Raw genomic sequence first — 22,208 nt, forward strand, 5'->3', positions numbered from 1 at the left:
CGGTTTTATGTGAGTCGTAGCTATATACAAATTATTTCCCCTTCCTCACAACCAAGGAAGGGTATCAGAATGAAGAACAGCTTTTTCCTCTGTAGTCAGAAGGAAAGTAGAAAAATAGCTTCAGTTTAGCTAGGTTGTTTCAGGCCCAGATTTAACACAGGATGTAAGCATGTGTGCTTGCAGTTTGCGTTGGTTGCTGTACTTCAGCTCTGGGATAGCACAAGTCGGCAGCAGTCAACCTAGATGCTAACACAGGGACTATGATTATGCTGCAACTGAAGGTAATGTTTTAAGTAGCAGGAGTACAGCTTTTGATACTCCATTATTTTCTGAAAGGATAGGCCCTCCTGTAAGCCACCCTCTAACTGTTAACTTAAGACATGGGATTTTCACTGTATTTCACTGTAGCTTCTGGGAACTTTATCTTTTACTTGGGTAAACTTGACCACAAAGAGAATTTCATTCTTTACACTTCATTAATTCCAAATAAGTACAGATTTGAAGATTTATGGGGCATTTGTTTCTTGAAGGGTTGGATGAATATTTCTGAGTATCTTTGATATTTGTAAGCCTTTCTTCATTAGTACTTTATACTCACTCTTCTTCAAATTCCTTTTTCTGTCATTAATTTACATAAATTAGTCTGGTGAGAAATGACATACCTGGATATTTTGGTTCATTACAAGCATTTCTAAAACATGACCAAAGACAGAGTCATGTCAATGGAATGTTGTATTACCTGCTTCTAATTATGAAAGAGGGAGCCTATTAGATAGCAGAGCTGAGTGAGGAGGGATATTCCAATTGTTTAGAAACTCCTTGGAATCCTAAATGCTCTCCTAGTGCTGAAGACAGAAGTAGATACAAATTCTAAGCCTTAATAAAACAGTCTGAAGCAAAGTGCTTGTGTGTAAATGTAGCTGTGCGCCATGATGTGTTGGGCTCAGGGATCCTCCTTAGATGAGATGGCCAGTGTGCTTATCTTTCAAAAATGTTTCTAGCTGTGACATGAGATTTAGAGCTATATTTTATGTAAGAACAACTTGTTCTTGCAGAACAATATCTCCATTTCTACTTGAAATTATTTTTTTTTAATTAAAAAAACTTACTGAAGACTAAAAATCAGTTTTAGTCTAATCATGCAGGATGAAATCTCTTTAAATATTAAAAAATGCTTATTTTCGGTCATGATCTTAATGTAAAAATGGATGTAGAAAGCTCAACTATATATTTAAGGCAAATGTTCGGAACTAAGTGTTTGTCTTTCTTTTGCCTGGTCTTTTCCCCCAGAGGAATCCTCTTTTTGGCTCCCCCTATATGGAAACATGTGTTGCCGTTTAGTTGCTCAGCCTTCCTGCATGGCTAGGGATATGATGGCAGGATTTCTCAATCAGCAGGTAAGAGGACCTTGCTTGTGTTTACATCCTCTTCTGTTAATAGCTGTCACTAAGAGTCAGTTGTTAAAGCATTTGCTTTTACCTGAAGTAGTTTCTTGAGAACTATTATTTTTCACCTGTACTACCTACAGCAAGGGGAAAATTTATCTCACAGCTGTGTTTACAAATAGCATCTTCAGTGGCTAAGCGTGAAAAAATAAATGTTTCCTTGGCATGCTTTTCAGTAAAATTATTTAGGCCGTTACATAAAGATCAAGTATAGTTGTTGCTTCAGAATTGGTTTAGGCTTGTACTTGACGGCAGCAGTCCTAATAATCCTGTGGCACTCATCCTTGTATATACCTCTCATTGTGCTAGTAGAAGAGTTCATATCACAACATGGTGAATCTGTCTGGTGAACCGAGCTATATTTAAACTCATCCCTTCAGAAATGATTCATGTGAACTCAGTTTACTTCTCTATTTTGGTTCATTGCCCAACTAGGCAAACGAGAAGGTGATAGCAGAGGGCCAGAGCAGCTGGGTCATTTGTCAGGAGCGCTGAATAACAGGCTTTAAACTGGTTGTGAAACTATAATGCATGTATGAAAGCTGTTCAGAAAATTCATTTGAGAAAGTGGAAATTCTAGACAAACATTTTTGCTTGACATTTGTTGAATGTACTCTATTATTTCCAAAGTGAGATACTCTTTTTATTTCTCTTATTGTGTAATTACTGGAGCTAAAAAAGGTGGTTTCTTTCTTACAGTAGACTCGAGTTCTAGATTTCATTCTGTGTGAACCAGCAGATTCTGTATTGTTAGTGTCACATGGCAATAAATCTGTGAAAACTGTAAAATGCCAAAAGACATTTAAAGTATTGCTAACATTTCAAAAATCAGTGACTCTGAAATGTTCTGCAACAGAAGGTCTTTGTTTTAGGAAAGAATTCGGTGTGGCTAAGTTTTGATCACACAGGGCTGATCTGTGTATACCTTGTAATATGCTCTTAATTTGTAGTTTATGTTAGGCAATTTCTGACTACTTCCTCCCTTTAGCAAATGATAGGAAGTCTAACTAGCTGGAGGAGGCTGTATTGTGTACTAAGAGGTGGCAAGCTCTTTTGTTATTACTCACCAGAAGAAATTGAGGCTAAACTGGAGCCAGCATTGACAGTTTCCATCCACAAGGTAAAATTGGTTGTATAGGGTTTTTTTTGGTTGGTTTTTTTTGTGTATTTTGGGGGAGGTTGTTTTTGTTTTAAGACATACCTACAGTCATTTGTGCTCTAAGCTGCTGGTATGCAGAATGCTTTATAGGTAACATGTGGGTGGGATATGCTTCAGTGAAATTTGCAGTTACTGAATTTTTTAGCAAGGCCATTACATTTCTTAGCTGTAGACTTAAGTTCCTTCTATTGCATTAGACTGGTTAACATAGAGGTAAAAAGGAGGATGTTTTTCTTTAGGAAAAGTGATAACTTGTTATATAACAGTTCCATAAGACAGCCCTTGGAAATTTATTGCTTACAGTCCCTTAGCAATGCTCTGGTAGACTTTTTTCCTCAGCAAGGCAGAATTTTAACAAAAGCTTTTTTGTTATTGAGTGTTATTTGGCCACAGTCTTAATTAGAAGGAGAGCTGGAAAATTGTTCAAAATATTTTAGTGCCTTAAAATAAGCTGCTTTTCTTAATACTGGTTTTGTACAGGGCACAATAACTTTGGAAGTTCTGTTCTCTAGGATGGTATTATTGCTGCTTTTCATACCCTGATTGGAAAGGCTGAGTTTAAAATGTAAAGTTAAAAAGTTACTTACTATTTGGCTAAAGAAACATGAAGTATTTAATCTGAAGTAATATTTAAGTGTTCGATTTAGGAATGTTATTGGAAGGACCTTCTAGAATGGCGAGCATTAGAGTGAACAGATGCTTTCAAAAATTGGTTTTGGTGCAGTCATCAAGAGTTAATATCACATAAGGATGACCAGAGGAATTTAATGTTATTTGCAACTGACATAGCTGGATTTGTCCCACATAAGTAGACACATTTGGAAACTGCGTTAAGCACAGGTCGATCTGGATTCTGCTGCTGTACTACTGTGAACGCTTGATGCCAACACTAATTCTGAAAGAAGGATTCCTCCTGTCCGCTTGCTTGTTCAGGCTGCTGTGCTGCTTTATGCCAGGGCAGGCATTAGGGCAGCTGACTGATGAATTGGACAAGGGAACTCATGTGGGTTAAAATTAGCTCATTTTGCGGGCAGGAGGAGGGTTGGCTTCAACTGTGGTTCCCTTTAATAAATTCTCTTATCCAGTTCACTACGTGGCTACACAAATGATTGTGTTGTACAAGAAAGGGGCTAGGCTATGACTGGGAATGCGTAGCGACATAGAGTAATAAAGAACTCCTTCTTAGAACAGCAATATCAGCTTTTGGTGGCTTTAAAGATTCTGGAAAATAGGACTGCATTCTCACCTAGGGTGAGACTTGTATATAAACCAAACATTTAAACAAGGTATAACAATATCACCTGTTTGTGTTAGGACTTCTCTTTTAATGTGCTAAGATTTAAATTAATTCCTTAATTAAAAACACCTTTCTGCTAGTGCTGTATCTTTTAACAAAGCCATTTTTTTCCAGTTGTTCATGCATTTACATTAAATAAATGTCTAGACTGTGATATATATTTAAGCAGGTTTACTTGCTTACCTCTTCAGCCACTTTTAGTTGCACTAGTCAGCCTTTGCCATAATCCTGTTTTCCAGCTGTTCACAATATCAGTTAAGAAATGGTAAACTTTAGTAAATTATAGAATGGCTAAGTCCATATTCTAAAATGTGGCAGTAATATTTTTAAAATTTATCTATCAGGCTACCTCATATCTTTCCTTGGAGGTCTCTGATTTGGTCTATATCCTAGTTTTGCTTTTCCTTTTAAAATAACCATATTCTACCAAGGTATTTTGCTCCTCCAAGTTACCAGTACACTTAGAACCTAAAATTCAGCTTAATAAGCCTTTGCTGGGAGACCGTCCGTACATTTGCAGGGTATCCTTAAAGCTAACATGTAGAAGGTATGTAAATCATGTATCTTATACCATTTTACAAAAATGTCAGACTGCTGAAGAATATGACTGAATACTTCTTCAATTTAAATTAAAACCAGAAAAATATGGCAATTTAAAACATATTTGGATACTTTACTACTTAAACAGTTTCTCTTGAAAATAACTTAATGCCTGCACATATTTTTTGATTCCTTTGTTATGAAATTTCTCTTATGGATTAAATGAAAGCAAACTAATCACATGGGTTTGTCTGTTGTTATAGAAACAGCAATTTCAAAATGAAAGTTGAGATTGAACATCAACTCTAGATGTTCAACTAAAATCTTTTCTGGTTGCCTATGTGGCATTTTCATTTGTAATGTGAAGCTGATCCTTTACATGTAATTGAAAGATACTTTCTGAAAAGTAATGAAATCATCTGGATTTATGAGAAACTCCCTGGAAAATATTCACGCTGATAGCCTTATTTCCCATTCCCTTTGAATTGAGACTTGAAGAAGCTATTAAGACCAGTAAAGTCATTACTTCAACTTCAGATGACTTCACTGCTACTGCTGTTGAGCAAGAATGGTTCTGCAGTTCCTATTATGCAAGTGCTACTATTATTGTTCCAGCTAAATGTGATTATAACATATTATATTGCACAACTAAGTAGGAAAAGAGAAATTATATTTTCTGTAGCAAAGAAAATTTGCTGGAATCCAATTTGAACAAGAAACATTCCTTATGGACCAGTTCCTGAAATTTTTTCAAGTTTTCTTTAGTTTGAAATGGATAATAAAGTTCTTGCCTATACCTGATAGCTTAGCGAATTGGTGCATATGCCAGCGGTTCACATTAGTTGCTCAGTATTTGGAATACATATTCTATTGTGTCCTGGTCATAGATTATAAAACTTTTTTTGTGCCATGTATGCCTGAAGCTTAAGGAATTCTGGGACATCACTTTAAATTAGTGTAGGCCCGTGATTTCCTTCCTGGCATATTTTGACAGTGCAGTCTTTGCTCTGGTGCCACGCAGTGCAGCAGGCCCAGAGCTATCTCCGTCTTCATGCTAATCGTTGAGGTGAACAGGATGAGGAACAACAAGTGTTTGCAGCCATGGGATCAGGGTTTATAGACTGGTTGCTAAACAGTGTAGCAGGAGTGAAAGGACAAAATCAAGCTGGCATTTTTGCAGACTCCTACCTTGAATACAGTTCTTGTTGGAACATCTGTTCTAGGCTAGGTCAGGTAGAGAAATTTGTTGGAAAATGTAGCGATGGCTGCAGCAGCATAACTTCAAGGGAACCATGCAGTATTTCTAGGGAACCAGGGAGTTCACCGTTGGACTGGAGCAAAAGGGTATTGATAGGAGTTCTTGACCATGTGAACATTTAGGGAGCCAGCAATATCAGCAGTGTTCTCCGTGTGCGTCAGGGAACTCCAGCAGTGGTGAAACGAGAGCAGACCTGAAAATATCTATGTTCTCTGTAGTAAGAACTTTGTCCCACTGGTTGACTTAAACAAGCCTTCATACATGTGAAAATATTTTGGAAAAGCAGACTAGTTAAGTGCCTCCAAATGTCTGGTATCTCACATCACATTGCTCAATTTAGTCCTGCAATTGCTTGTAAGAGATTGTGGATGTGGGCAGGGAAGGCAGATATAATACCCAGATCCCACACGGTGGACCTTATAACACACATGCTCAAATTGAGTGGTTTGGAAGCTATACTTTATGGCTCCCTGGTGCTCCACAGAATGCTGGCTAGTAATGTAATGCCATCTCCTTCTCCTGGTTTTTAGCTTCTGCGTTGCACTGAAGATAGCTAAAATGACATAGAAATCCTAATATTGCTTTTCCATATTATACTTACACATTATACTTACCATCCATTAGCCACAAGGATGTTATGTTAATACAAGTTCACAAAACAATGAAGATGAAAGGAGGAAATATTCGTAGCTGATCTGGTGAATTCGGTCTTGTGCATTAATGTGTTTGAAAGCCATAATTTTAAATTTAACCATATTTCCCTGCTTGCCTAAAACAGACCCCATGGAAATTATTAACATTACAGCAGAAACCAGCACATGAACAGAATATATTTTGTTTCCAGTGTTTTGTTGTTATTTCTTGGTTTATTTTTTGGTACTAAAAACATGAAGGAAGTTTGTTATATGTGATTTGGTTTCTTTGATCTTAAAATAGATACACAGAACTGGATCTTAGGTTATTCAATATATTTCTCAAGAACTGTAATTTGTTCTGTTGTCTTAAAATGATCTTTATAACCAGTGCTCCTCAGTGTGTTGGGATTGGTTAGCAAGAAAGTGTTGCACCTCAGCAATAAAAACCTTTTCTCTCTCTCTTTTTTTTTTTTTTGGGGGGGGGGGAGCTTGGTTTTGTTTTCTTTTTAGCTTAAAAGATGAGCTTTCTAGAGAGGTATTACAGGCAAAGACATTTTTTGATTTTGGGGAAAAGTATAGAGGAAGGTTTGTACTTATATTCCATTTTTAAAAAAATCTATCATTTTTCCCTTTTAGTCTTTCCCCACCTCCAAAAAAATAATCTTTTGCATATAGGACATAAAACTGGCTTCAGCTTCCCCAAAAGAGTCATCTGAGTTCAAGATTCAACTCAGTTTTTCCTATTCCAATCCACTGATACGATAGCTGTAGCAGAGTTGATTCAGTTGTCTATAAGACTGCAAAAGGTTGAGCATTGTTACAATGTGGTACCTTAAGACACTTTTTTTTGTTGTTGTTTTGGGTTTTTTTCGGGGGGGGGGTTGTTTGGTGGTTGGGGGTGGTGGTCTGGTTTTGTTTTGGGGTTTTTTTTTGTTAAGTGGAACTGGGCATGTAGTGTAATTCACCCAAGCTTGGTAAATTCCTCAGCCCATTACTGTAACGGCATCTTGTATCACACCCTAAATATTCAAGCATCAGATGTAGATTGTTGCTTGAGGATTTATCTCCTTTGAATAATACCATAGTTGTGGGATAAAACCTGCAGCAAACATCATTAAATAAGCTTGTGTGTATGGTATGCTTGAAGTTCTTACCTGTCAAATGTTAATCTGTTTGATTTAATTTTTTTGCTGGTATCTATGGTTACCTGAGTTAATGGGATATAGAGCACTTATGGATGAATTACTTCATCTCCTATTTTTAGACAGAAGAATTTAAATGAGCATATCTATCAGATATGCTACAAGCAGCTGTTGGTATTTCAAATGGTTACTTCAGTAATGCATTTAAAATCTGGGGAATGTTCTGTAGAATAATTTTTGTTTTTCTGAGTATCAGAACTAGGCTTATCCCCATGGGAGCCCATGCATAAACTTAATTTCTGTAGGTGTATGTTTAACATCTTTAGCAGATGTTTGACATGTGGTTGAACTGTGTAAAAAGGAACATGGTTGATCTGTCCCCACTGTATTTTGAGGAATGCCCCGAGGCCACCTTTGTGGTCAGATTCACTGTCCATCCAGACAGGAGATGTTCAAACACAACCCTGGCTGTGGTTGTTGTCTTCCTTCAAAACCTGGGGCACTCCCCATGCCAGGGGACACCCTTATGCAGCAGGAGGGTGCTGCACGGTCTTAATGTTCGTTAGGCGGCCTCCTGTCCTGCCAGGCCCCGGGCTGGCCAGCTGTAGGGTGCTGGCTGTCTCCCTGGCATCAAAGCTCATTGTCCCATCAGGATCTGTGATTATGCTGCTCTCCTGAGTATGCCAAAAACTCTTTTAAGAGCAGTGTTGTAATAAGCCATTGCTTGTTCAGTCAGGTTGAATTGTATATGCAAAGATATTCCCAGGGTTTCTGCTTTTACTTTTGTAAATAAAGTAATGTTAATTATTTTATTTTGTTCATCACGTTGTGATGAGCAGCAAAGTTGACCAGTTGTGTTTTATCAGACTTTTACTAGAGTCTTTTTTACACATGAAAAGAAATTTTTTTTTCACTCAGGTAGGGGTAAGTGCTTTTTTTTATTGTAGTAATGCCATAACAAAGAAACTGGATACTATGAAAATACCACTGGATCTAGTCTAGATGATAAAAATCAATTGAACTATGTCCCTGAACAGAAGGGGAAACCCTGGCTGTAACAGTGCTGCTGAGTAATCTGAGAGCCTTTCTACCATTAGCTGAAGAAATTTGACAGACTTATGATATACTTCTTATATATATTTTTAAGTGTTTCTATGTAGCTCTCCCTAATTAAGGCAAAACTAAATTGTCTATTTTTAAATGACAAATAGGATTTTTTTTTAATTAGAGCAAAATGTTTTTTCATGCTGGAAATTTGTTCTAGCAGAACTGTATGGGTAACTGCTACAAATGCTGCTTTAAATGTGGACTAGATAAGTTTCTTTTTAAATTTCCTGTCACTATAGTGTTAGCCCTGAATGTCATGATTCACTAAGATGAACATAAAATAGATACAAGTTTAGAATACATTGCATAAACTATGGCCCACAGAAGTACAGTAGGAGACCTAAATAGTAGTGGCACAATGTGGTTGTCCAGCTGAAGAGTTCAGAGAAAAGGAGCTACTTGCTCTCATTTTAGATTATTCACTAAACTACTGCGGAGAAGAACGAGCAGTGTGAGATGAGCTGGTGAAGGCAGAGGGAGGGGAAATATAGAACATACATTCTGTAATTCAGAACTAAGCTGCAACAATTGTGCTCCATTCCCTTATTTTTCATATTTTATGCCATTTTAACAGTTTTATGAGAAAATATTTTTATAAGCAGTTCTTGACATTAGTTTCTTTTTTTTTTTTTTAAATTGAAAATTAATTTGGATTAGATAAAAAGCCAAATGATACCTCCCTTACACTGTCATTGGCCATAGGGTGATACCAGTGTGGAGCTGAAGCAATAACTCATTACCACAGTTTGTTGTTCCTAGGAAACCAGAATTCGAGCTGTGGATAAGGACTCCAAGAGAAGAACTAATAACTTCTCTGTTATCAACCTCGTGTCTGGAGAGGCTGTGACTCAACTTTTTGCTACTGACAGTAGGGATGAACTTCATAAGTGGATGGAGGCTTTCTGGCAGCACTTTTATGATCTGAGTAAGTAAGCAGGCAGTGCTGGCAGCGTGCCCTCCAAGTGGGGTGTTATGTAACATCAAAAGGATCTTTGAACAATTTGAATTGGAATTGCCTCATAAGCATTTGATTGCAACGATGAGAAGAAAAATGTTCTTTGGGATAATATTGGGTGGTGGTCTAAGCCATTGGAAGGCAAATATTTGACTGAACCAAAGTCCACATGTTCAGTCTGTGTTTTTGCGGGAAAACAGAAGCAGAATATATCCATCGATCTCAAAAGAACTTGGTCTCTTTTAGCAGTGTTCTAGATAATTTTTTTAAGGACTGCTAAATTCTTGCAATCTCTTCCTCCACTGTAGCAGGAAGAGTCCACCTCTGCCTGGGCATCCTACCAGTGGTGTGTTGGTTTTGTGAGATTCTGCAAGTATGAAACCTTTGGGCATGGAAGCCTTAGTGGGAAGTGGTGAGGACGCTGGGTTCATTTGGGGCCTTGGCTAGGATGCAGATTTAGCCAGCCCTTGCAAGTAGGCACATGTATATAGGATTTCCTTGCTCAGCAGTATTATGGATGAATTAAATTGCAATTTGTTGCAATAGGGATTACTTGATTCTCTTGGTAATTCTAAAGTTTTGGTACCCCTTGTCACATGGGAATATGCTCACCTAGCCACACTCCAATCCAGTCATGCAAATACACGCTGCTTACTTGAACCTGGTAAAAGCTGTACCTGAGGCTTTGTAACAGATGATATAAATGAGATGATAAATTGATACCCTGATCCTTTGGCTAACCTCTGGAACACCACTGTTCTTACATGAGAGAAGAAACTCATTTATTGGTGTAAAACAGTGAAATGTTATTGAAATAGTATACTGTGTTGCTTGTTTAACACCAAATATTTATTATAAGAATTATATAGATTAATTCATCTTTTTCCTCTGCTTTAGTAGTTTGACTCACAGGTTTATTAAGAGTGGAGAGCAACTGTCAGTTATTATGCTGTCATTGACAAGGTATAGTTGGTTCCTGATAGTCATTTTTATCAGGTCAGAAACAGAACCAGGTCAATTAATGAAATAACAGTCTTTAGTCAGAGGCTACACCAATAAAATCAGTGAATTAAGGTTGTGGAAACTCAGTATTGTAGTTTGTATTTCTAGTCCTTTCTAGCTCTGATTTACAATGAGAAACAGCTCTATCAATTAAAGAAACACACCAAGCAAAAACTAGGGCATCCTCTTTAAATTAGCTGTAGAGTGGGGTAAGAGAACTACTTCTTATTCATTATAGATAGAATACCCATGGATTTTTGAGACATTTTCCTTAGGTTCAGAAAAAATGGGTCACTTGGCATTTAAATGCCTTTTTTCTTCCCTGGTTCTAAAATTCTCTTAAAATTAATGTGCTCAGAAAACTTGGAATGATTGGTATGAACAAAGTAATTTTACTGTGTCTTGTTTTCCTTAAGGTCAAAATCTATTAATAGAAAAGAGGTTTCCTTGTCTGCTAATGGATAAAAGGCAAGTTATCCTCTATTAAAGACAGAAGGTTCCTTTACTATAACATTGTAACATAGATGTATAACATCCAGCTTGCAGTATATTGGAGGTTGACCTGACAACTTCATGAAGCTTCCCTAACCTTAAATTTTTTTTTTGGTTTTTGGGGTTTTTGTTCTGATGAATTTATACTGTATTTGGGGATTTGAAGGCAAATGATGATATTTAACCTTCATAGTATAACGGTACTGCTGGGATGCTTAAATTAAAAGTAGTAGCTTATGATGTTTGTGCTAAGAGAATGAGTACAGAGTTGAAAATACAAACGCATCCTGAGCATGCCTCTAAACAAAAGTAAATGCTTACTGCTTAGCATTGCTTTGGAGATAGTTTCCTAACACAGCCTAATAACTTCAATTTTTTTCAAGCTGAAGTGTTTAAGTTCCAGTCATTGTTCTCTTTTCTCTCTCAGGCCAGTGGAAACATTGTTGTGAAGAACTTATGAAAATTGAGATTATGTCACCACGGAAACCACCTTTGTTCTTGACAAAAGAAGCGACCTCCGTCTACCATGATATGAGTAAGTGGGATTTGTCTTTTCAAGTTGCAGGGTAACAGAAACAACATTGTCTGTATTCAGATGGCTTCTGGTGTTGATGTTGTAACACTGAGTTTTTCAAGGACAATTCAGACAATGAAAGAGCAACATAATTGCATACCAAGGAGTTCATATTAAATCTGAATTTATAATAGCACAAATAATGAATACATCTTTATACCTTGAGCCAAAAAATCTGCAATCTGTAACTAAGGAGCCCTGAACGTATTCAGAAAAAGCTGTCACTAGAAATAAACACTCATCATAAGAATAGTATACAGCTCAGGAAATGTAAAGGTAAAATAGTCCAGTCTGCAAACCAATAATATCTTTAACGAGTCACATGAAATTAATTTGCTGTTCTTAAAGCTATTTAAAGGCTTACCTAACATAACTTGCCAAATTGTTTGGTCTTTGGTAATGATGTTGAAAAATATGCTTGGAAAATCTAGCTAGCATGTGTTTGAGACTTGTATTTTTACAGAGCAAAATGGTATGCAGCAGGATTATTTTAATAGTTTCATTACAGAAATAATATTTACAGACTAGAAAAAGTAGGTCACTTTGTTTTAATGGATCTGATGCAGTATTGGCTGAGACACACTGTACAACTATAAATGCCTGACTGCTTGCTGCCTGAGATTGGAACTGTGAAGATGCTCAAAATGCCATGTGGGTCATTGAGTTACCATGCATCAGAGCACTGAACAGTCAAGAGAGTCCTAAGCTATGAATGCAGAGCAGAAAGCCAGTAAATCAACTGTGTAGAAGTTTTACGAAGGTAACATGGTAGCATAATTCTACTGATACTCAAGTACATCAGTGAGGAGCAGAACACAAACTCTGTTTCATTCTTAATATACAAGGGGTTTTTTTCCTGCTTATTTATAGTATTCCTAGGTAAAACCCCGTGTTTAAAAATGTGTTGAAAATCATTAACGTGTGGCCTGCAATCGAAAAGATATTGCTGCAGTTCGAGGCTAGTATTACTGCAGTATACATAGAAAACTCAATATGAGGGATAAGAAATGGGGCAAGACAGTCTTAAAGCACATAAAGAAAAATGATATATGTAAAGATGTCCCATTTTCTGCAGGCTGGAAGCACAAGAATATTTAGTCATAGACATTTTCATGGGCCTTCTGTGAAACGAAATTTTCAAAGCACTATACAACAAAATATGTTTAATATCTAATACATATAGGTTTCCTAGTAGTACATTATTTTTTCTACTTTTATGTGGAAAGAAATATTAATGCCAGCTGTCACAAAAACAGTTCCCTCCTGTCACCTCAGTTCTCTCTTTGAAAGCATATGTAATCTTTTCCATTTCATCCATTAATACTGTTAATAGTAGTCCAGACTTCATGAGACATAGTTAATACAGTTTTGTATTCTGAATAGCAGTAACGTAATAGGTAGCAGTAAAATCATTGGTAGCATTTTAATCTGAGTTAATTGCCATCCCTTAAAATTACAGGCATTGATTCTCCAGTGAAACGTGAGGGCTTAGCTGATATCATACAAAGAAGAATCGAAGAGAGTGATGGCAAGTTCCTGCTTGGCCAGCAAAAAGAGTCTGCGTCTTCCCTATGGGCTTCACTATTTGATGGGTCTCATGAGATGGTTGTTCAGAAGAACATGCATCTGGGCCCAAAAAGAGATACTACAAGTCCTAATGATAGCAGAGGAAAGAAAAGAAGAGCTCCACCTCCACCCTCCGATAAGTCACCCTACAGTACAAAAGCACAGGTGAACACAGAGCAATTGGGCAAGGAAAACTGGGAGAAGTCTGACCACACATCTGCTAGTAGTTCTTCCTTTGATTCAGTGTTATCTACAAAAATGCAGCAGTTGCAGACACCCATTGCTGCTCCTTGCAAAATTGGTCCTTATAGAAAAAGCAGTTCAGCTGGCCACGGGAATCGCATTTCATTGGTTAACAAGACCGAGTCTGAAACCAAACTGGTACCAACCCCTAGACAGAAATGCATCACAGAAATGCTAGACCCTAGATCATGGTTGCAGCTATAGACATCATAATTAACTTAGAGCCATCCCTGGAATTTTAAGTTTCTCAGTCTTCTACTATAACTCTGGAGTAAAAATAGATTTTAGTATATAGCTTGTAAGTATTGAGGCTAAAGTTTTATTTTCCTTTAGCCAGGGCATTACTACTAGCTGCAGTCTCAGCTGTGTACTCATTATCGCTAACATCAAAATAATTGTACTAGTAACAGGGAGAGTCATCTCTATCTGAAATAACGGTGCCACTTCTGAAAAGAGTGGTTCAGTACTTTCCCCTTGAAAAACCAGGAGGGTTCAGGGTAACTCAGTGTCCCTGCAGCAGGGATGTTACCATTGCCTTCTATCAGTCCCTCAGCTTAGCCCATCTGCAGCTCCTCAGACTACTTCAAGTGGGATTTTCACACACATTCAGCGCAGATCTTGCAAAGCTGATTTTCCTGGGCTCCATGCTTTGCTTCACCTAAAATATTCTTATCTCTCCCTCACTGTTTGGGAACCACTGCTTATAAGATAATGTACTATGAAAAGTTATTGTGCTCTCCTGAACGGCTCTATAACTCCGTATGAATTTCAGAAGCAGTACTATCAATTTAGTGTGGGATCTCCTAATTTCCTACGGGTGCATGTGCTGTCCGAATGGACCAGGATTATCTGTGTATGAACAAGAATGTGATCCATCACTGCTGCTTATTTCAGACTAAGACGAACTTTTAAAAGCAGTACTCTGTATGAACACCTATTCAGGATTTCATTTTTATGGTTTTTTTTTTTTTTATGACAAGTGGGGTTCTGTAGCATAGCTTCTCCTTTATAGAGCTTCTCAGCTGTTCCTGGTAGGTAGCTGTGTTGTAAACGGGGCAGTGTTACTGGTAAACAAATAGGGTTTTTTTCACCACTCATTCTTTCTGAAATAGCAGAGAATAAGTACTTCAGGTGAAAATATTGAACTTTGATATTCTTCCATCAGGCTGTTCACCATTTTTGTAAGAAGCATGGGTTGTTAGGGTTCCTGTAGCACCTGCAAAACGTTTATTGCATACGGAAAAGATTCTGTTCTCCTGGATCCACAGCTTAAATATCCAAGAGCAAAGGTCTGCTTGCAGATCTCCCTCTAGAGCCTTGGTATTCAGACCTGTGTTGAGAGAGTCATATCAGCAACTGTATACATACAGTTCATTGATTTTTCTTTTTTTTTTTTTTTTTTTTTCCTGAAGTACAGATGGCTTTGGGAGCTTTACCATTTCTCCAGAAGATACTGTGTGCATGGTTGATTTGTTTGTTTTATCTGTTTTTTGTCTTCTGCTAAGCTCTTGGCTGCACAGCTGTAAAGGTATCTGCTGAATTCCCTCAGTAGTTCATTGGCTGTTTGGGATGGGGCTTGAGAGGCAGGTTTCATTTACAAATCCTTTCGCAGGATTAGAGCCCTTCGCTTCTAGAATGTCCTTGTTCATTCTTCATTTAATCACATCCCATTTTCCCTCTGAAACAACCGTAATCATTCTTACAATAAATCATGCTGTTACTTAAGTGGATGGTTTATGAATGGTTTATAAATAGGAACAGAAAAACTGAAGAACAACTACATGATTATGTAAATCAGACACAGTCAACTAAGTGGACTGTGCAACTCTGAACAAGAAATAGGAAAAATAAACAGGGGCGGGGGAGGAAGCATATTTTCCAAAATGCAGCTGCAGCTTATTTAGCTTTAAATCTAGCCTTAAATGTTACTGTGCTCTGGAAAGAAAGAATACCTTTTTCTTGGTAACCCCCTTCCATTTCATTGTTATTTATAAGCTTTATTTTGAAATATATATAAGGCAAGAAGGCACCATAATGAGGATTTATTTTTAAATTCAACAGGCCATTGAATTTCAACGAGCAGTTTCGCTATTAAATTCAGTGGCTTTGTTTTGAACTGAACATACATATTTTAGGAAGGCATTTAATATTAATTTAAAGTCTTCAAGTGATGAGAATTCACTCATACCTCCTGTTGCAATAGTTAATTACGCCAGGTACATTTTTTCACTTGATTTTCTATTTGCATTTCTAGCTCCACCTTAAGTTATTTTGGTCTTTTTATGCATTTGATTGCTTATATTGATCTCTGTAGTATCAGCTTTTCTAATTGCTTGTGTGTAGTTATAAATCATGATTATGTCCCTTTTAACCTTTTCTCTGATGAGATGTACTGAATTCCTTAACTTTCTTATGGCAATGAATGATATCAAAGACTAATTAATCTTCATGTTCTTCTCTGTGCTTCTCATGTATTGAAATATTTTTAAGTGTGACATCTGAATTAGATGCCACATGTCAATAGTGATCCATTAGGACTCTATAGAGACATAACATGATCCTCTTACTCTGATTAATATCTTCCTCCCCTCTTTCCTCAAAAATTTTATTATCCTTTTTTTGTGGAAGCATTGCCTTGGATGCTGAATTTGATGGCTTAAGTCCTCTTCAGAGTCTTTTTTCAAGAATGCGGTACACCATCCTCTTATTGTCCTACCTTATTTTTTCTTAGAAATATACACTGTATTTTACCAGCATTAAAATACTGCTCATGACGTGATCCAGATTGCTCTGTGTAAGTGACCTGTCCTCATTCTTTACTACTCCAGCAGCCTGCATGTCCTTTGCAAATTTATTGCAAGTGATTTTTACAGTTTCTTCCAGATCATTGATTTTTAAAATTGAATGCAAGGCAAGGTTTGTAGAGAGAGGTGATAAGTTTTTATTACATCAGTGACATGGGTAGGGGGTGGGGAAAAGCAAACAGACAGGCCATTGAGTTTGTGTCCCTTTTTTCCCAGAGCCTTTGAAAAAATTTAATAAAACGGAAAACAACTATCCTTCTTGCTGATTCCCTCTTAATACTGCATTTTGAAATTAGTTTTCTGTCTTCAACATAACATTCCATATAGATTTGATCTAGTACTGATATTTTAAAGAAAATAACATGTTCATCTGGTTTTCAGTAGGTGACTTAGGGTTCTTACAGGTAACACCTCAGTGCAGCTGTCTTTGCAAGCCGAGCTTACTACATCGAAGAGTAAAATGCAACCTGTTGTTCAAGACCTATTCTTCATGAAGCTGTGTTGATTGACATTTTATATCTATCCTTAGACTCATATGAGCCAGTTCACTATATTGCCCTGATCACTACTAAGCAACCTAGGCCATTAATTGCCCTGATCATCCTGCTTCAGAACAACAGTGTTGTTCTTATGGTCCTGTGAAATGTCATGGCAGTGTTGAGACTTGTTTAACTAATTGCACATTTAGGCTCCTACAGCTGGAAGGACTTCTGCTACCAAATGTAGTTGCTGTTCTTTTAAACAACCACTATATAATCGCTATTATGAAGCATCAGTTGACTTCAAGTTTTAGTATTTATTGTTACTTAGTCTTTTTTCTTTTTCTTCCCCCTTCTGTATTGCCGTTTATTATTGCCTTTGCATCTTCTGTTAAGCAAGTTGGTTTAACTGATAAAAACTGCAGGCTACCAACAAATGCTGATCTTAGCTATACAGTAAAGTCAGTCGTAGGAAATACATTTGTAGTCAGCTTTTGTCTACGCAAGAGAACATAAATATTAGGAATAAAAACAGAGCACAATTTTAGGACTATAATTAGAAGATATATCTGTGAGGAAAATGGACATTTTTTGGCTTTTCCATATAGTGACAAATTGTAATACTTTATGACTTTATTACTTATTGCTTTATTACTTATCATTGCATAGGCTTGTTCAGAAATTAGAACTCTTCCTTTGTTTCTTTTCCTCAAGTTTTCCTGACTGTAATGAGGATGAATATTCAAAACAGGAATTAAGACCAATAAATTGCTTGTACCCAAGCACTCTAATAGGGTGAAGCCAGCTACATCGCAGTGTGGTACAGTAACGTTTTAGACTTTGCACTGATTCACTTCCCAGGCTGTGTGGTTTTAAGGACGTGGCCCAAGGTGGTCGCTGAAGCCCGTCTGTTGGTAGCGTGTGGGGCTGAGGAGCTGTTAGCTTTCATCCTTCAAAGTGGAGGTGGGGGAGGAGTCTAGAGGCAGAGAGGTGGAAGGCAGCCTGTTCCTTACAGGCCATGGTGGAAACCGTTTAACTGCTGCTTCTGGGCACTAAAAGAGAATGTACCCATTAAGCCATCTTATCAGTTGCATTCAATCATGAGGGTGCTTTAATTGCATGACTCAAAATATCAGTGATCAAAACCCAAAAGTCATTTGATTAGCATCTATAAACCATGCTGAAATAAGAAATATTTCACAAAGGCACAGGTCACGTTAGCCAGCCTCCAGCTGGGATGAAGCTTGGAAGACAGCAGGAGGCCTGTGGCTTCTCCCAGCCCTCGCGTCCCATTGCCCCATGTTCACATTTGTGCAGGCAAGTCAGTGTGCTGCTGCCTGGGAGTGGAATGCATGGAAAAACAGTAGGTGTTCAAGAGACACTGCACCCAGAATGAACAGCTCTAACTACCCAGTGTAGCACCGTGAAGACATTGGTGGCACCTGATACTGCTGAACTACACATGTGATTAGGTACTTTTCTGAGGAATGTGTCAGGCCCGCTCTCAAAATTGTACCTGCTTGTTTGCTGCTGGAATGAATTAACTGCTGCTTAAAAGCAGAATTGAGTAGCATGATTGCTGTCTTGAAGTCGGGCAGAGACAATAGTCAACTTGAACTCTTCTTTTCTGAAGTACAACTTGAAAGCAAGTCCAAACTTGAATATAAATTTCACAGAACATGAACAACTTTTGAAATGTTGACTGAACAAAGACCTAATTTAGTAACTTTTTATATACTTAATGTTTTCAGCTGTTCACTTGGTCTTGGAATGGTAGACGGTACCTTTTTGCAATTTTAAAGACATTAGCTTAAAATGTTTACATTTTTACTAGTAATGTGATTTTATGTTTTTTCTATGGTAGTTATATTAATAGTTATTTTATGGTGGTTTGTACATATTTGGAAATACTGTCCTAGTATCCAGAGTTGATTTATAATTAGTGTAGATTACCGTAATAGAAAAATGCAGATTTGGATACTAATGTATTGTGAAATGTTAGAACAGAAATCTTCCTTTTTTGCTGCTAACATAATGTATTTCTGTTAAAATATGCAAGTGAAATTAAAAATGTTTCTAGAGTAAAAGGGTTTTGGTGTAATTTTCTTCAGTCTAGAACTACATTAAGCTTTACTCCAGTTTATAAACCATGGGTGATGGCTGCATTAAAATCAGAGAACTTACGGGTAGCTACTTTTCTAATGGGCCTGCTGAATGTACCCTCTAGGCTCTTACTGACAGTAGCAAACAGTATAGGCCTCAGTTTTCTGAACTGGAGGAAGGGAGAAAAAAACATTTGGCAGCTAGTGTTGATTGCTCGGCTAGTTGTCCAATATATCCAACAGATCTCTGTGTGAATACATGATGTTAGAAATGTTATCTGAGATGCACTTTGTTTCCACAAATGTGCCAAAATGTTTTGGTTTAGGTGCTATCTTACTTCTCTCATAGTCTTGCAAGAAAACGTGTCATGAAGCAGGATTTACATCATTCCACCTGCTTTGTAAGGTGACTTCGTAAATGAGCCGCTGACCCTACTAGTACCATCCATTAATTTATTTCTTTCATAGGCAGTCTTGTGCTGAAGGGGAGCTCCTGTTTGCCTCACCGGTTAGAGCTTGGTGTAGCGCTGCTGATTTAAAGCTAACTGTGCTACTCGAGTAAAGTGTGTAATAAACGTAGAGGGAATTGTTAGACATTTTACTTTTAGAATATCTGACTGATTTAAGAGTCCATGAAAAAAACAAAGTGTGATTGATAATTACAAGGCAAGCCAAGGCAGCTGCGTGATTTAATGAAAATCACGCTGCAGCTAAAGTTGCTGCAGTTTGCTTTAAGGGATCATAGTAAAGTAAGATATGATGATCTCTTCATGTAACCATTAGCAAATGGTTATACTGTAATCTTTCCATATATGTATTACATATTCACAGAAAAATCTGTTTGCGAGACATCAAAATAAATTGCTTTTCGTGGGGAAAAAACAATCTTTCAAGATTTTTATATTAAGATAGCTTTCTAAATGTTCTTTATGTACCTCCCCAAAGGGAGAAAAATTATAGTGAAGTGTCTTTGATTCTGTTAAGGTTTTTCTTCACATTTCTATAAACTTCTTCCAAAATACTTACAAAATAATATAATTTATAAGTTACATCGTTTCACCTGAGGGTTTTTGTCAGATGTTGTCCAGTGTCACCGTGTCAGAAGGCGATACAGGAATACCTGCAGAAGGAAGTTGTGGAGTTGTGTTTCGCACACAGACAGCTTCTTCTGAGCCCTTAGTAATTACAGGCTCTTTTATATGCAGATGTGGGAAGCCTTTTATCCTGTCAAAGCTTCACTGCATGTCTGTGTCTGGACATGAATTCATAGTGGCAGTTAAAAGTAAAAAATTGTAGTTTTTAATTTACTTAAATTTCAGCATCACTGTTGCCTCATAGAACTTGCATTTTGATGACATGCCACAAGAGTTTTCTTTCCAAACTTTAAAATTTGTGTATTTTCTTTTGCTAAGAGGGCAAGAGTCAGTAATCGTCCATTACCTCCCTTTTTTTGTCACTGGCTATAAAGGTGGTACCAAATTACAAGTATCTTTGCTTAAGTTTTTTCACCCTGAAGGCAAATGGTCCCAGTCTTTTCCATATTTCTTGGAATTATATTTTCCATTTTCTAATTAGTGTCTATTTCAAAATCCCACATGTGTTTTGACGATACCTTTCTTGAGCTGGGTGCCCAGAGCTGAACACATACTTCTAGCTCAGGGGTACTCATGATTTGCAAGAACATAATACATTCATTAGTATTGTCTCCATTTTAGCAGCTCATTCTGCATTAGCGAAAAACAAACAAAAATGTTTCTATTGCTCTATGGCCAGAATGGTCTGTGCTTAAGTAAAGATGCACCTTAGGAAAGAAAAGAAGATCCTAGCGCTGTTATGGTGAGCTTAACAACTGACTTAAAAACTTCTCAATAGCAGGAAAAATGTTACGGGTGCGTAGCTGGCGCAAGTAAGCTGCTTTGTCCACACAACATTGGATTTTCAGATGGCAGCAGCTGCTTTACTTTGGTTTTGAGTGATCATTACTCTTCAGTCCCTCATGTCTGTACACAAGGATTGAGGGCTTTTAAAATAAACACAGCAATTTAACTGACCACCTCATGACGTGGGTGTATCGGCCGGCGTCACAATTGTTGAAGTACTGAGCTGCCAGATTCTCAGCCCATGTATTTGGCTTGTATGAAAATTGAGGGCCAATGGCAACTCTGCCTTGCTTTGTCCTGAATCCAGACTTACTGACTGAACGCAGAGGACAAGGCTGCTCTTCTCACCAACATAGCTTTATCTCATGGCATGGGCCATTTGAAATGACATAGGGCAGACTAGCTCTTCAAACATGGAAGAAACTTAGCTCAAAGTTCGAAGAGTCTCATTTCAATTTTATTAAGTAAATGGAAAGCCTTTTGTTAAGGACAAATCCTAATAATGGTATTCCACACACAGCTCCAGGTCAAATTGGATTTCCTATACCGTGCCTTTAATATGTCACAATTTTTTATTGTTTTAATAACAGTTCATTTGTGTGTCTAATAATACATCACATTTTACTCATGACCTCCTTAGAAAGTTTCTTAAATATTTGCTTGATCATTATTCTTCTGTAAAGAATGGTCTGCTGTCTTGGGCCTAACTCGGGTTTATCCCAGCTCATGCAATAGCCAGTTAAGCCTACAGACCAATGCACACTTTTCCATTTATCCATTTAAAATAATTGTATAATTCCTTGGCAAGTAAAGTTAGTGATTTCCAAGCATTAATGCGTAACCCGCTATTTGCATTTTTCATAAGGATAAACCAGAACATATCAGTCTTCTGCTACTCTACAGCTTGCTAGAGTGATTAATACAAACCTCAGCAATAATTTGTTTATTTGCCTTTTTCTACATGTTTTCTTTAGTAGGGCAAATTCTGTCAACCATACCTGCAAAAAAAAGAGGAGAAGATAGAGCCAATTATTTAGTTAGGCTCCATCTGTCTCTTATTGAAGCATTAAAGAGAGCCAAGGGGTTACTGCAGAAACAATTATTTGAATCAGGGTACATCATTACAAGTGTACAAATTCAGTTAGGGCTCTTGCCTATATTAAACAAGAGCCAATGCAAGGGTCACAGCTGCTCAGCTCCTCACCTATAAATAGGGACAGTTGTGACAGTAGTTTCCATCTTCCTTTTTGAGGCATTAGTTCTTAGTGGTGCTGGATTTGGCAAAATGGTGCATTTCATGACCGTGACCTAAATACCACCATCCTCACAGGCTCTTCTGAACTGAGGACATGCAGGAATGGGAAAAGAATTCAGGTTCTCCCCATTTCTAGAGAGATGATGCTAACAAAGGTGTTTTTAACGTAAGAACAGGGCAGTTTTGAAAAGCTGACTGTGTTAGGAGTTTCATGTGACCCACAGAAGCTCAATTAGGAGGATGTTTTCTGTAAAGCTGCCTGATGTTATCACT

At 37.4% G+C, this 22,208-nt stretch overlaps 1 protein-coding gene across 1 annotated transcript in view; it reads left to right on the forward strand.

The window, feature by feature from the left end:
• The window catches only part of RTKN2 (rhotekin 2), a 210,112-nt gene extending 191,327 nt beyond the window's left edge, over positions 1-18,785 (forward strand). Inside the window, exons 17-21 of the mRNA XM_052799817.1 lie at positions 1,291-1,397; positions 2,434-2,565; positions 9,343-9,508; positions 11,460-11,567; positions 13,066-18,785. Coding sequence (XP_052655777.1) covers positions 1,291-1,397; positions 2,434-2,565; positions 9,343-9,508; positions 11,460-11,567; positions 13,066-13,619 — 1,067 coding nt within the window. The 3' untranslated portion in view covers positions 13,620-18,785. The remainder of the gene's footprint in view (positions 1-1,290; positions 1,398-2,433; positions 2,566-9,342; positions 9,509-11,459; positions 11,568-13,065) is intronic.
• Positions 18,786-22,208: the final 3,423 nt, after the last annotated feature.

This window comes from Harpia harpyja, chromosome 10, assembly GCF_026419915.1.
Source record: "Harpia harpyja isolate bHarHar1 chromosome 10, bHarHar1 primary haplotype, whole genome shotgun sequence".
In the NCBI taxonomy this organism is placed as follows: Eukaryota; Metazoa; Chordata; class Aves; order Accipitriformes; family Accipitridae; genus Harpia; species Harpia harpyja.